General features: G+C 40.0%; 1 protein-coding gene across 3 annotated transcripts in view; it reads right to left on the bottom strand.

Annotated features, from left to right (window-relative positions):
- The window catches only part of pde5ab (phosphodiesterase 5A, cGMP-specific, b), a 41418-nt gene extending 32177 nt beyond the window's left edge, over nucleotides 1–9241 (bottom strand). For 2 of the 3 annotated variants that reach the window (XM_052131601.1, XM_052131611.1), the window contains exon 1: nucleotides 1245–1342. In XM_052131601.1, the coding sequence (XP_051987561.1) occupies nucleotides 1245–1342 (98 nt within the window). Of the gene's footprint in view, nucleotides 1–1244; nucleotides 1343–9099 lie in introns of those variants that run through there. The other variant, XM_052131618.1, reaches the window with a different exon arrangement.
- Nucleotides 9242–12744: the final 3503 nt, after the last annotated feature.

Below are 12744 nucleotides of genomic sequence, written 5' to 3'. Positions count from 1 at the left end.
GTGGAGAACCTGGTACTAAATGACTCGTAGACGGCCTGATAAACAATGTATTTGTACTGATTTTCTAATTATAATGTTTCTGTCCTAACTGTGTTTGGACATCAACAGACTGTGAATCATAGAGAACTCAATCTTGGTGAGATAAATGCACTAAATTTGTCTAAAATGATGTTCAGACCAAGCCTTGCATAACTGATCGGGTGGATTTTTGATTTTCGCCATGGTTATCGAATTATGCCCAAACAATCTGGACAAAGTTGACAAAAAAACAGAAGTCAGCCAATGCTTGACTCTTTAGTGAGAAACTTGTGTATGCTGAATGAAGAGAATTTGCACATTTCATCTCAGTCATTTTCTCAGTTTGATCATAATGCACATGGCATCGTGTCCATGTCTACAGTTTAAACTGCTACAAAGGTTTTAAGCTAAATTCTCTGTACTCACATTAAAGGTTGAATAGACCCTTGAGTTTAGCAGCTCATCTGGAATTCCTCAGTCTATAAGAACCAGTGTCATAAAATGTGCAGTATTATTTCCAGATATAGGCTAACTCTATACTGGCTTTCACTGAACTAACACAGACACTGCAAGCATAAAATGGCAAAGACTAGGAGAACTGTTTTAAATGAAATGTTTAGTGGCACAAGAGGATGTTTAAACCTCATTGTCTATGGACTCTAGCTATGGACCATCCCACATTTTTCTCAGGAGAAACATCTGTGAAGTAAGAGATTTTGCCAAAGTCTATATTTGCTCAAGATTTAATCGCATTGCTGTCAAGGAGAAACAATTGAGATATTAAAGAGATATAATTTATGATTTTTTCCCATTCTATAATCATAAGGACCATAGTTGTGGTCTATTTGCTTGTTTTGTTTGTTGATATGGCTTGTCAATGAAATCATTATAATTGCTGTGGAACTGTTCAATGCTGTTAATATCAATGACAGACATCTGTCAAATAAACATCATGCAAACACTCATTCAAAGAGTTCAAGCTCCAGATAATATTTGCATTTGACTCTGATCTGAGTGCCCATAAAAATTTAGTAAGTATTGACTTTGTTTACTTTGCACCCGGCAAAAATGGTCTAAACGGCTGTTACGTATATCGCGCGCTGATCATTACGATATATCGTCGCGCGACGATGTTGCCGTTGTCGCCGTCTACCTTATATAGTCATCGGTGGATTTATTGACCTTACATTGATCAAACAAACTAATATAGTAGTCTTTGAACTTACCGAGAAGCCTTTCGGACAAAGTATGAATGTGCGAACTCAAGATTGTCGTCAAGCCAAGCCTCCATCATATTTTCGCTTTCAGGAGGATATACCTCCATACCGCCTTATAAAGATCAGCCGGTGTGCATCATCCGCCTGCTCACTTCTGAGGGAGTTCAGACACACATTTACCACGACTGCGACGAGCCACAGACGTCTACAGCCCTACACACTGCCTGCAATGTTTTAATAATATCTCTCTCGCTCTTTCTCTCTCTCGCTCTCTCTCTCTCTATGTTATATTATTGACTCTCTCTCTCTCTCTCTCTCTCTCTCTCTCTCTCTCTCTGTTATATCTATAGTCTCTCTCTCTCTCTCACTCTCTCTCTCTCTCTTTGTTATATTATTGACTCTCTCTCTCACACACACTCTCTCTCTTTATTATAGTCTCTCTCTCTCTCTCTCTCTCTCTCTCTCTCTCTCTCTCTCTGTGTTTTATTATTGACTCTCACTCTATCTCTCTCTTTCTCTCTCACTTTCTCTTTGTTATATTATTGACTCTCTCTCTCTCTCTCTCTCTCTCTCTCTCTCTCTCTCTCTCTCTCTCTCTCTGTCAACACTAAAAGGAAGTATTTAATTATGTCACACATAAACACCTTCCTATCTCAAAAGTATGGCGGCAAATATTGCCTTATCACGATAGTCACTCCTTTATTTCTTATTGTCTATTGTCTATTATTTATTTCTATCTATACTTCCCCTGGGGCCAAGAGTGCAGCAAAAGCCACCCTCACCGGCTTTATTTACATATTTTTAAATAATCCAAAAAAGTTTCTTAAAAATGTATTTTCTTGTGCTTTCGCTTAACACTCAAAACAAATCATATTAAGATTTACGCATTTCAATTTCATAACAAAATTATATTCAGCTGAATTGAATAATTTAAGTTTTATTTTTAAATTAGGCCTACACAATTCAAATTTGATGGAACTTTGTTAGGAAATTGAAATGCATTAATCATGCATGTCAATGAATGTGAATCGTTAAAAAAGTTTGTTTATTTATGTTGTTACAAATGTTGGTATCAGAAAGGTATTCCCACTTATACAATAAACCGTTGCACACATTTTCTAGTAACTACACTAAAATTAAACTAAAAAATTAAAACATCAGACATTTTCTGAAAACATTTAACATAATTTAAAGGAAATTCTATATAAATGTATTATAATGATGAAGATTTTACTGATGTAGGCCAATAATTACCGTAGTGACTGGTATTTCGGTAGAAACAGATATTAAAATGGTACATTTTTCTAAGGGAATCATCATGCAGTGTGACATATAAAGCAAATATATATATATTTTTAAATTAATTTATAATTATATTACATGCAGTTTTATAACCTTATATTCTTTGAGATAAAACATGGAATAATAACTGCAAAAAGGTGATTAAAATGGAGAAAAAGTTTAATTTGTGTTAAATTACATTCATTGAATTAAAGCAATTGATATGATACAGCATGCAGCACATTTTTTAGTCTACCCAACAAAACATTTCTACAGTGCAATTAGAGCACCTAAAAAATACACTTTCAAAACAATCCACTCCATGTTTCTGTCAACAAGTATGCGTCACCATTATTTCTCATAATTAAAATAACAAGATTCAGAAACCTTTCCAGACAGTTGGCACTTTGAACTAAATTTTTTCCAAGCTGTGCCTAATACTGAAATACCCCCCATCACATTGGTGTTACCTTACCAGCAGATGGTACCTCTTTCTCTCCTGGGAAAGGGAGATATCACTGAAGGCATATGTGCCATCTAGGGTACAAATGTGATTCCAGTGAATACATGGTGGTCTGAGTAAGCCTGAGTAATGACAGACTCTGGGGAGTCCGTAATTCTCTCTCTCTCGAACTGTCGTCACCGGCCACCTTTATCCCTCGTGCGCCCCATCAGGCCGATTGGGGACTGGGCGTGCGACATTCTAGCCCGGCCCCGCCCCCCTCCATACCACAATCCTCCCGGCGTTACCTCAGGCCGGGGTGCCACCGGCATGACATACACCCCCTTTCCCTGGGGAGGGGTGTGCTTTGCGCCCCGTCAGGTCATCCCCGCCTTCCTCGAACTGGGAGGAGACTGGAGGGGAAAAAAAATAGGCGAGGGAAAAGGCCAACACGGCGCAATAGAGAGAGAGAGGAGAGAGAGAAGAAACTCACTCACTGGTTCTCTGCTGTACCATCACGTGGTCCTCGAACACTCCGCATTTCTGGGGGATGGCAGGGCACTCCTCCACCCTTGGCTGCGGCTCCATCGCTCCAGGAGGTCGGGGAATCCAGTCCCCACTCTCCCGCGGACGGCGGCCGTTCCCCGCATCCGGGTGGTCGGGCTACTCCGTCACCCGGCAGAGGGCATCCCTCCTCCTTCCCAGGTTTCAGCACCAATGTAACGGGGGTTATGATGGGCAAGGAGGAGGCGAGAACCGGCTTGTCAATATAAATAATAATTTAATTAAACTCAAAACAAAAGCAGAAACATAAACACACACATGACGGACATGCCCGTAATTCTCTTTCTCTCGAACCGTCGTCACCGGCCGCCTTTATCCCTCGCGAGCCTCATCAGGCCGATTGGGGACCGCGCGTCCGACATTCTACCCGGCCCCGCCCCCCTCCGCTCCACATATATTAAACTATTATTTATATTATCAAGCCGGTTCTCGCCTCCTCCTTTCCATTGAACTTCTTTTCTTTTCTGTTATCATGTCTCCCTTTTATTTTTGGAATCAGATTCATGTAGTGTTTATCATAGATAAGTGAAGTATTTTAAAAGTTGGCATACAGTGTTCATTATAATGGGGTATAGGTTTTGTAACTTAGTACTCACTACTCATGAGTACTTTTAAATGAGCTACTCTTTTACTCTTACTTGAGTAGTTTTTAGGACAACTACTTTTACTGTACTCACACTAAATGTTTTGGGAAGTAACAGTACTTCTACTTGAGTATGAGTTTTCAGTACTCTTTCCACCCCTGCGAACGAGACAACGAACCCGCCCTGAGACGGACCCGCGGTCTCATCCCAGAACTCGACCAGGGCATACGAGCGTGCTGGAGAATGGGAGGTCCATGGGGGGTTTCCCGACGGAGAAGCTCCCACTGAAGTCGCCAAATGCCCCAGTGATAACCGACAGCCTCATACCCATAGATAGAAGGACTGAGCCAGGGAGCCGCTGGGGTGGTTTTCCCTCTGATGAAGGAAAGCCGCGACCGCAACGTAGCTATAGTCATGCTCTCGCATTGAGGGCATGAACCAGCCATGAACATGTCTCCGCGTGGGTAGCACCCAAATATGTGAGACAGTAATCGTGCCATCAGAAGCGGAGAGATAGTGATCGCAACCAGGAATAACACACAAACTAAAAGGCATCTTGAAAAAGACGCTTTCGTAAGTGCCACTCTTTTAGTAGGAAATGTATTCTCTTTTAGAGAAAATATGGTCTTTTTTATCTCTCTGCTGCTGAAGCACCCAGGGGTTTATTCTCTGCCCAATGCCAGTGCGGGAGGGGGAGAACCGCTGTAATGTGCCATAGAGACCAATAGCTCGTGAGAGTAAAGAGATGAATGGACGGCAGATTAATTCAGCTCAGTGAATACAACCGCTCGGCTCCAGAAGTAGAAGTCTGAATGAGTCTATGCATTCCAGCTTTTTCATTGGCATTTTCTCAAAGATCAGATATGTCTGGGGCTCCCAGGAGCAACCCCTAATGCCACTCCATCGACACAACGTTGAGTGAGTGACAGACTACTTATTATTATGACATTAAATCATATTGAACTACTGACACACAAATGATGGCTAGAATTAAAAGTGATCGATAACTTATTAATATGATCTGCTGATGGAATCCCCAAACTGAAAATGCAGGAACTGATTTTAGACTTTGTGGCGAGTTTCGTGGTTCTCTTAGCGCAATGACCTATTTCTCAAGAAAATAGCTAATTGCGCCATATCATTAATATACAATCCGCCCAAAGTTTGCACGCATAAACGCATAGCACAAACACTCCCAACCGTGCCCGCTTGCAGTTTGAGCTGGCACGAAAATTGCAGTTAGAATTAGCACTCTCACAATAATTTAGTAATATGTGCACTTAGCGCTGCACCTAGCCAATCATGAAAAGAGAACCCTTAAGTTTAATGCTTTATCAAGTCAACAAAATCCACAAAACCTACCTCTCTATCCTAAACCTTACACCTAAACCTGCAAAAAAAGCTGAAAAACACAATTGCTGAATCAACCACGTCAATTTGTGGTGCTTCAATAACACTTGTGGCTCACGTGTCCACTCACCAGCCTGCTGCAGCCCACACTCACATGCTCTTCAGGTTTCGTACCCTATTTGAATTCGATTCAGATGAGCTCCTGTGCAGTGTAGTTGGCTAGTTATTGCAAACATTAAAACAAATTGCCTAGTTAAAGTGTTCTGATGTTATGAGATTGCATTGTGTGAGGAAAAGTCGAAAAGTAAGCATTTATGAATGGATCATTTGCCACTATTCGTCATTTGTGTAGAGGAAATAAAAGTCATTTCTTGATTTATTGCCTCTTGTGTTCAATTCACCAGGAATCTTTTGCAATTCATACAATGAGGCACCTAACAATAATTTCCCAAATATGTAGGTACTGTAACGTGATTTGATGTTGTATGATCAATTTTTGTGAAACTTCAATGGTGTTTTTTTTTTTATCCTTTTTGGAGCTTGTCAGATATGGTTATTCAGTGAACTCATAAATAAGTAAATATATTTTTATTTTGGGGTGAATTATTTTGGAATCATCTTTTCAAGGAATTTTGGGTCAAGTCAGGGAAGGTTTCCACTTTTACAGCAACACATGCAACTATCACAACCTTTGAGCAGCATTTGTCATGGTGTCACCATCTATATGTGCAAATGTGAACACCAAGTCAGCGAGATGTGAAGAAACACTGTCCAGATGTGGTCACTCAAGTCACACTAAGCTAAACTGCTCGGTTCGCCTTTCAGTCATAAGTCAAACAACACTCTATTCCACTACATAATTCCCTGCACTACATTAAACAGCTCAGATGCTATTGTAAACCCTAAAGTCACAGAGGTACAGACATCTCCATGCAATTCCAATGTGGGAAAAATTCTGAGTGCGATTTTTTAAGTCTTATTTAGTGCTGAACAAGAACAAAAATATTTATTAACACCAGTTTTGACTGGGATAACAGGAATTGAGGTTGGGGTCAAAGTTGTGTTTGAAACACAATTTGTCCAAGTTTATTATATAATTTTATACTAAATTCTAGTTACTGTGTCATAATCAGTCTAGTCTTGTAGAGCCAGGCATTTGACAACTGGCATGAAGTCCGGTTCACTTTGCATCTTATTTGCAGCTTAGACAGGAAAAGATAGTTTGACAATTCAGATCAAAAACAGTTTGTTTTGCTTTATAGTGACTATGACATGAGAATTACAATTTTCCTTGATCTTGAAACATATAAGAGGTCATTGTACTATAAAAACATACTGTAAGTTTCAGAACTCAAAACTTCCTCATCACTGCAATAAAAGCATTTGTTGAAACCAAGCTGTCACAACGACTCGTTCTTCCTCCACATTGTGATGTCACACTGTGTTAGAGATTTGCATCTGACTGCCTCCACAACAACACATCAATGCCTACTTTAACTTGTCACTTCCACATCCCCACCCAGCAGCAGTGAGCAGTGAGATGACAGGTCAATCAAAAGCAGAGAACCAATCATAACAGTGGGCGTTTCTGCAGCAACAAAGCCAAGCGTTTCTGACACAGGGTCAGGATGAGGGTAGAAAATGATCAACTTATTCAACAATATGACTGCTTTTTCTGCAAAATAATTTACTATAATTACTAGTCAACCTCAAGGAACATATTGAAATAATAAAAAATGACATGTCATGACCCCATGACCATCAACATGATCACACGGGAAGTCGGTTTGCTGTTTCCAAAAGTTCCAGGACCCTGGGATCAGCAACAGTATACTGACTCACTAATATGCCCTATCTCCCATTCGACATACATTTGGAACGGCTCAACAACAATTACTATCCCTCATGGGACGACTGTTAGCACATTGTGTCAGTTGCATGGGAGACTACAGTTCAATCCCCATTCAAATGAGGAAGTAATCACATTTACATAAACATTCACAAGCGTGATTAGGAGGTTGTGTTTTTATCTCTAACATTGCATTCTGTCTCTACTAATGGTTATAGCTAGATTTGGGTTTGGGTTGGGGGTAGAGTAAATAAAATAAACATTCCTCTTCACAGTTTTACACCCTGTTCAGCTAAAAAAAAAATAACTGGTTTCTGGTGAACTCTCCTGGATATAAATGGATGTCACACTTTGAAACGCTCTGAAACACTTACCACTTCAGCCTTTTTTCAAAATCGGAGAACATATACCGATTTCGTCCAAAGAAAAATCGGTACACACTTACGAATTTTACGTGAGATCAGGCTGTTTAACTTGCCTATTATTGGAAATTTTTTCTGAAATACACAATATCACAATAAAAGACTGACATGGGATAAACACGATCTTTAAAAATCTGGTTTGGCCATCTCAGAGAACAATTGTACCGAAAACACAGAAAAACATAAAGCTAAGTTATTATGGACCTTGTGATCAGAATCTCTATCCATCAAATGTAATAAGTATTGATTATTTCACATACAGAAAACTACGTGAAATAAAACTCTGTGAGCATTTGTAATAATATTGCGAGATGGCGAAATCGTACTTTGACTCCCATAGAACAAAATAAATTAACCAATAATGCACTTACGGTTTTTCTAATGTTTAAGCCCTAATGCAAACCGAAAACTAACCATGAAGTCAAACCCATTACCCTGACCTTAAACTTAAACATGGTTTTAGTACAAAAATAACTTTTGTTTCCATGGATGGAAAAAAAAAACATGGGGTTTTGAACGACATGCAGGAAGCATATTAGAGGTTTCTAACATACATCAGTCAATTGTCTATAAATAAATATGGACTAAGGAAAGAAATTAGTTCACTGTCATTTTCTTTCTTAAGTGTTAAAGTCAAACAGTACAGTTTCTTACGATTTCGCTATCTCATAATTATTACGAGCTGTCATGCGGATATTTTGTAATATACAATTATGCTTGTAAATATCTAGTTTGCATGCTACAAAGTACCTCAAGCAAACTCTGCACGTCTTTCGAAGATCACAAACCCCAAATCCAGTGATCAATTTGTCTTCAAAGGCCTGAAGACAATCATTTATAAGGCATGCTTTTTCAATCTCGTAATTAATTTGAAGCACACAACAAGGACTTTAAGACATCACAGCATGAGTATGACATGTCTGCTGCCTTTCAATGAAACCATGAGGTCAGTTAGGGAAGTTATTTAGCATCTGCTCCTTAAAGGTTACACATACACACTCATGTCATTCTCCAAAATCAGACTGACAGGTTGAGGAAGCCCTCTTGTTCAAGTACATTGTCCAGGAGATGCTTTACAATATGGAACCCTTCAGTGAACATGCAGGACTTTGAAGGAGTGTATTATTATGGCACTGGAAGATCTTCTCAAATGCTACATACATAAAGAGTTATACGAGTTTCTGTCTTCAAAATGACCAATCGTTAAGGTGTAATTAAAGATTTGAAGTACAGGCTTTCAGATATTTTGCATGATCAAAGATCCACAAATCATCACAATGTACAGTATATTATGTTATGCATGCACTGTTCAAAGTTCAAATGTCATGATATGCACAACAAAACTGTATGTATGTTCTGCAGACACAGTTACCTCCAGCATGCACAGAACTTTCCGTATTATCTCCGCTAGGAACATGAAAGGGTCACAAGTAGGATATTTTGGAGAACATTTGCTGCAGCAGAAAAATTTCCCAAGTGAGTGATTCTGAGCTCCCGTGTGTTTAATATTCGGTTCATTTTGGAGGTAGTGAAGGGGGAATGAGGGCTTAACAAATACTTGTGCTCTCTCTCTCTCTCTCTCTCTCTCTCTCTCTCTCTCTCAATCTCTCTCTGTCTTTCTGGCCGTGCTTGAGAAAACGCAGAACTATCCCTGCTAATCATCAAAAGAGGGTCCAGCATGACTTTAGAATAAACACAAATGATAGTGTGTCAGTAGGGAGGGTTCACTCTTAAATTCAGGTTGTTTTCGGAGATTAATTAAGGACAGCATGTTAGCAGAGTCTGAGCTGAATTGAATGTCACTCTGCCTGTTGCAAGCAGCATCTTCAATAATGTTGCAAAAAGCAGCTCTTATGGTTAAGAGATCTTAAATTGATTGGAATACATTTGCATCTTCTGGATTAGTGTTATAGCAGCAAATGTCTGTATTTGATGGAACATCATCAAGCGCTTGAATACGCGCTCCCTCCCTTTTTGAAGTCATACAAAGATGCATGTGTGGATTTTTGTAATGCTTGTAATGCTTGCTCGAGCAAATCTCGCTGCCACAGTGCAAGAGCATTGTGGGTGTTTTTTGGGCATTTCTATTAGTTTTTTTAAGGTGTTCTGAGTGGTTGCTTCAGAGCTATCATTTATGACTGCTAGCACAAACAGTGCAGGAAAGTTTAGTACTTACTGTTAAGTTATGGGTTTGTTCATATCCCTATAAGTATGAGCAATTATAATAGCGACACTTACTTTGACAAGCACCACTAATAAGTGACGTAAATAGTCCAGACACTATAGACATGTGTGTAAGGAAGCATAATACAGTGTTACTAAATTAAATGCAAGATTGCTAAGTTGTCCTCACCTATTTTTATTGTTCTGTTTATTTATGTAGAATTTATTAGATTGTTTTTTTATTTATTAAATTTTATTTATTTATTTATTTATTTTTTTGCTTTGCTGTGCTTTTATTACATATGGTCCATAGTACTATTAATGTAATAATAATATTAATGTGTATTAAACTGTATAAAGTGTGTGTGTGTGTATGTGTGAGTGTGTGTGTGTGTGTGTGTGCAAAGCCATGTAAATATTAATGTGTATTAAACTTTATTAAACTGTATAAAATGTGTGTGTGTGTGTGTGTGTGCGCGTGCGTGCGTGTGTGTAGTGGTAGTCATGTGTGTGTGTGTAGTGGTGTCGAATCAGTCGAGCGGCATTATCTTTTCATCGGTTGCATAACGCTGTGTGGACGCTACCCGGTTTGTCGCTCCGCACAAAGCTTCAAGTATTCTCGGCCACGGTCATTCCCTCCCTTCTCTATGCTTGTGAGACGTGGACCCCCCCTAATGGAACATCATCGCCGGCTAGAAACATTTAGGCTGGCCTGCCTAAGATCCATCCTGGGTTTAACCAGGAGCTCACAAGTCTTTGAAAGATGTGGACAAAGTCCCATCGGTGAGCTCCTCCGGCAGGCAAGTTTGCGTTGGCTGGGTCATGTAGCCCGCATGCCCGGCCACCGCATGCCTAAACAGCTTTTGTTCGGCCGGATAGAGGGGGCTAAGCGGTCGCAGCACGGGCTGGAGAAGAGATGGAGTGATGTGGTACAGGAGGATGTGGAGCTGAGTGGACTTGCCGACGACTGGTACCAGCAGTGTCAAGATTGGCCTCTTTGGAGGAGGCTTGTGAAGGATGCTGCTGGCCAGTTGGAGGCAGTCGCCCTCCAACAACAATGGAGGGAAGAGGAGCAATGCTCACAACAACAAGCAGAGTGCAGGGTGGCTAAAGCACAGCAAGTTGGCACAGTAGGGGGCATAGGTGGTGCATCAGCCAGTCATCTCAGTCATTTGACCCGTGTCACCGGTTGGATCTGTCCTGTGACCTCCTGCCAGCGGGCGTTCGACACTTCACGTGGCCTTTTTTGTTTGTAGTGGTAGTGTAGCGGTTAGCGTGCTGCGCTACAAACCTGGCGACCTGAGTTCAATTCCCGCTCATGGCAAACACCAGTGATGATTATCTGAACCAGTCCCGGCCTCCCCTAGGTTGCCTAAAATGAGTACCTGGTGTGGTGTGTAAAACATCGCCACTGGGGAGACAAAGGTGGTCCCCTTGTGTACCGTTCCGGCCTTCATAGGTGCTCGCTATGTACTTGCCCCTACAGTCTGTTAAGGCTAAATGGGGGAATCTTTGATCTGTGTGTGTGTGTGTGTGTGTGTGTGTGTGTGTGTGTGTGTGTGTGTGTGTGTGTGTGTGTGTGTGTGTGTGTGTGTGTGTGTGTATATGCATACTGTATATATGTATAAACTTACAGAGGTTTAAAACGTCATGATGTTGAGTAAATTATGACAGACATATTTGGATAACTATTATGGTGAATTTACATTGGCCTAATCTTGCTTTTATCTTCATTCAGACCATATTTTTTCTTTCATAAAGTCATTTTAAGTGTTCTCTAGTAGAAACTTCCAGCTCTTTAAGGAGGTTTGCATTTGTGCTCTAGACTAATGATGTGCTGGTATTCTTCTGTAGGCTCTTCATTCAGTGGAAATTGTTGATGGAAAGAATAGGGGTGCTCAATTCAGCATGTAAACACACTCTTGATTTCCCTGAGGCATTGTTCAAGTTTTTTTTTTCTTTCCGCACACAAATCAAGGCTAAAACCCCTGAGTGTTGTTTCATTAACATGCTGTTCTTAATTTGAACTGTGATCACAGGCTTTACCTGTACAAGTTGCCAACAATCAATGACAACACATAACATACAAAACAATATTGGAAGAGGCTGATCCTTAAGACTCTCTGTGCTCGTGTAAAATAATAATATGCATTTGTTACTGATACAAGCGATGTCTAAAATAAAATTTTAAAGCAATAGGTCACCCAAAAATGACAATGATGTCATCATTTACTCACTCTCAAGCCATCCCAGATGTGTAAGACTTTCTTTCATCTGCAGAACACAGTTAAGATTTTTAGAAGAACATCTCAGCTCTGTTGGTCCTTACAATGCAAATCAACATGGTCCAGAACTTTGAAGCTCTAAAATGCACATAAAGGCCGCATTATAGTAATCCATATGAGTCCTGTGGCAAATCTGTGCCTTCAGAAGCAACATGCAAGGTATGGGTGAGAAACAGATTCATATTTAAGTATTTTTATTAAGCACAAAACATATAAATATTACATTTTTACTCTAAATCTCCACTTTCAAACAGCCCTTCTATGTGCTCTTTTCTCCTAGGTGTTGTTGTTGTTGTTGTTGTTGTTCTTCTTCTTTTTTTGCAATTTGCATTCTTTGTGCATATCGCCACCTACTGGGCACGGACGAGAATTTATAGTTAAAACTGCAGCAACTAAATATTGATCCATTTCTCACCTACATCTACATTTTACTACTTTTAAGCTGCCTTTATGCCTTTTGGAGCTTCAAAGTTTTGGACATTGCTGACACGGACTATGTCCATGTATATATTTATTTGGTTAGTAGCCGTGTAATAAGCGGGATAATGTATTTACCGCAAAATAAACCC

The sequence above is a fragment of the Xyrauchen texanus genome, chromosome 1, assembly GCF_025860055.1.
Source record: "Xyrauchen texanus isolate HMW12.3.18 chromosome 1, RBS_HiC_50CHRs, whole genome shotgun sequence".
NCBI lineage: Eukaryota > Metazoa > Chordata > Actinopteri > Cypriniformes > Catostomidae > Xyrauchen > Xyrauchen texanus.
Note: the sequence above shows the minus strand (reverse complement) of the source record. Positions and strands in the feature narration are given on the sequence as shown.